The 2,121-nt window shown below is 46.2% G+C and overlaps 1 protein-coding gene across 1 annotated transcript; it reads right to left on the minus strand.

The window, feature by feature from the left end:
• Positions 1 to 542: 542 nt before the first annotated feature.
• PPTG_24408 (hypothetical protein) lies at positions 543 to 926 on the minus strand (the record flags this gene model as incomplete). The annotated part of the gene is made up of 2 exons (XM_008916942.1): positions 543 to 676; positions 812 to 926. 2 exons carry the CDS (start codon positions 924 to 926, stop codon positions 543 to 545), a joined length of 249 nt encoding a protein of 82 aa, XP_008915190.1.
• Between the last annotated feature and the right edge of the window lie 1,195 nt (positions 927 to 2,121).

A 2,121-nucleotide genomic window follows, 5' to 3' on the forward strand; every position in this document is an offset into this window, starting at 1 on the left:
CGTCACCAGCGGAGGGGTGGGTCTTGCTTGCACTCCTGCTCCTGACGATGATCTCATGTTGTTTTTGCAGGTGTTTTACTCTTCGCTGGTTTTCAGGTTCGTTTCGGAGTCTTTGCTTGATAAGGCTCGTCAGGTTGCTGTAACATCTCGCGAGTTAACAATCTACCTGCTACTGTCTTAATTTTCTTCAAATTTTCCTGCTTGCGTTGACGAGCAGGTAGAAGTAGGATATCGTACTGCACTGTCCCCTTATAGTGCAACCACGCGACCTTCTTTACGGACGAATGACAGCGTCGATGAGATCGTGAAGTGTTTTTATTTATTTTTTTTTGCGAAGAGAGCACCGCAACGTTCAATGGTTGTAGTAAGTGAGAGTCGTTTACGGGGAGGCAAACCAGTTTGACGAGCATCTGGTCGGCGGTGTCGACGATTCCTTCGGCAATGTCAGATGCGCACCCATCCATGACGAGAAAGTGGTCGTTTGACTGGTGTAGGAACCGCAAAAACGAAGAAAAATATCCATTTAGCAAATAGATTCGATGTCATAAGCGCCTTTGTTGTAGTTGTAACTGCAGCTCCAGGTATACTGCATTACTCACGAACTTCATTCTCCACTCGCTCACCAGGTAGAATGAAAATAAAGGAGGCACGGCAAAACCTCCTGCGCTACCACACGCTACAACAGAGAGATGAATGTTTGTAGTAGGGTCAATGTGCCAAACGTTTTTTACCCTTTATACGTTTTTTTACCCTTTATATGCGCTACCACGCGTGTTGTTTGGCGGGAACTCTTGACTGCGGTTTCATCAACGTTGAACGCCGTCAGGAACACCGTTCTTCTCGCTGATATCGTTGATATCGCCCCCTTCTTGGATTGATTTCACGAAGGCCATCTTCTCTTTGCTGCTGAACGTGCGACGCTTCATATTTGGCAGCTTAGATAAAAACTGAGAGGTATAAGTGGAACGGCGCACGTGTCTAAATATAGCCAATCTACTGCATATTCAACTGCTATTGGTGCGCCTTAATCTGGTCCATTGACTTAAACTGGCCAATTACCTTGTGATATCAAGGAATTTCCCTCAGCGAGGGTTCCACTTATTGTCTGTGTAGCATTGTATATTGTTGTAGATGCCAAATCGTGTACAGCCAGAGTAGATATGAGAGCAGTGTGTGTTCACACCCCGCCTTCATCGATACTAACGTGACGACGAGAAACTACATATGTTAAGCTCACCGAGCTCTCTTACTCCGCATAATGAATTGAAGAAGGTTGGGAGATGCTTGCGACGTTTGAGCGGAGCGCCGAAGCTGCATCTACGTGATCCGCAGATGAACCCACTAGAATTTGAGCCCTCCCAAACCAAAGCTCCGTTATCTAGTAATTTTCATTTCTCAAAAAATGCAAGAAAAAAGGCATATTATTCAGAAAATCGAAAAGTTTACACTTGCAATCATACTTGTCCTGCTTGGGGTGACGCATTACAGCTTGTACCATCCACACATGTACTCACTCGGGGAGGGCCTGGCTGGAAATAACCAGGATGTCCACAAAAACTCATCGATGTAGTCATCCAGGTTCTTCTTGTTCATATAATGAATCATCTTCACGAAGATGCTATGCTGCTCTTGCTTCCCGTTGACAAGGCGATTCTTCATACAACGCCAGTAGCGCTATTTTACTTTGAGGCGCATGGGCTGGGCGCACCGATGCCATAATATTGCCCTCTCTAGCTGCTCCACCTCCATGGCCCTGGCAACCACCTTGTTCTCGTCGACAAAAATCAAAAATAAGAATGTTATTTTTTACCTCATTTACGGAATCAGAATCAACCAGAATCTGAATTGAAGCGACCATTATAGCGCGCAGAGAACGTGGTAGATATGGTGTTGCGTGCAGTTCGTGCGCGCAACTTTATCCTTCCATACAAACCCGTACAGATAACTGATATCTACTTCGTCTCGAAAAGCGCCAGCAAAGATGCACAACTATAACCTACCGCGACATTACCTCTTCTATTAAGTAGCGGCGACCGCCGACGAGAACAAGGTGGTTGCCAGGGCCATGGAGGTGGAGCAGCTAGAGAGGGCAATATTATGGCATCGGTGCGCCCAGCCCAT

The sequence above is a fragment of the Phytophthora parasitica genome (genome assembly GCF_000247585.1).
Source record: "Phytophthora parasitica INRA-310 unplaced genomic scaffold supercont2.91, whole genome shotgun sequence".
In the NCBI taxonomy this organism is placed as follows: Eukaryota; Oomycota; class Peronosporomycetes; order Peronosporales; family Peronosporaceae; genus Phytophthora; species Phytophthora nicotianae.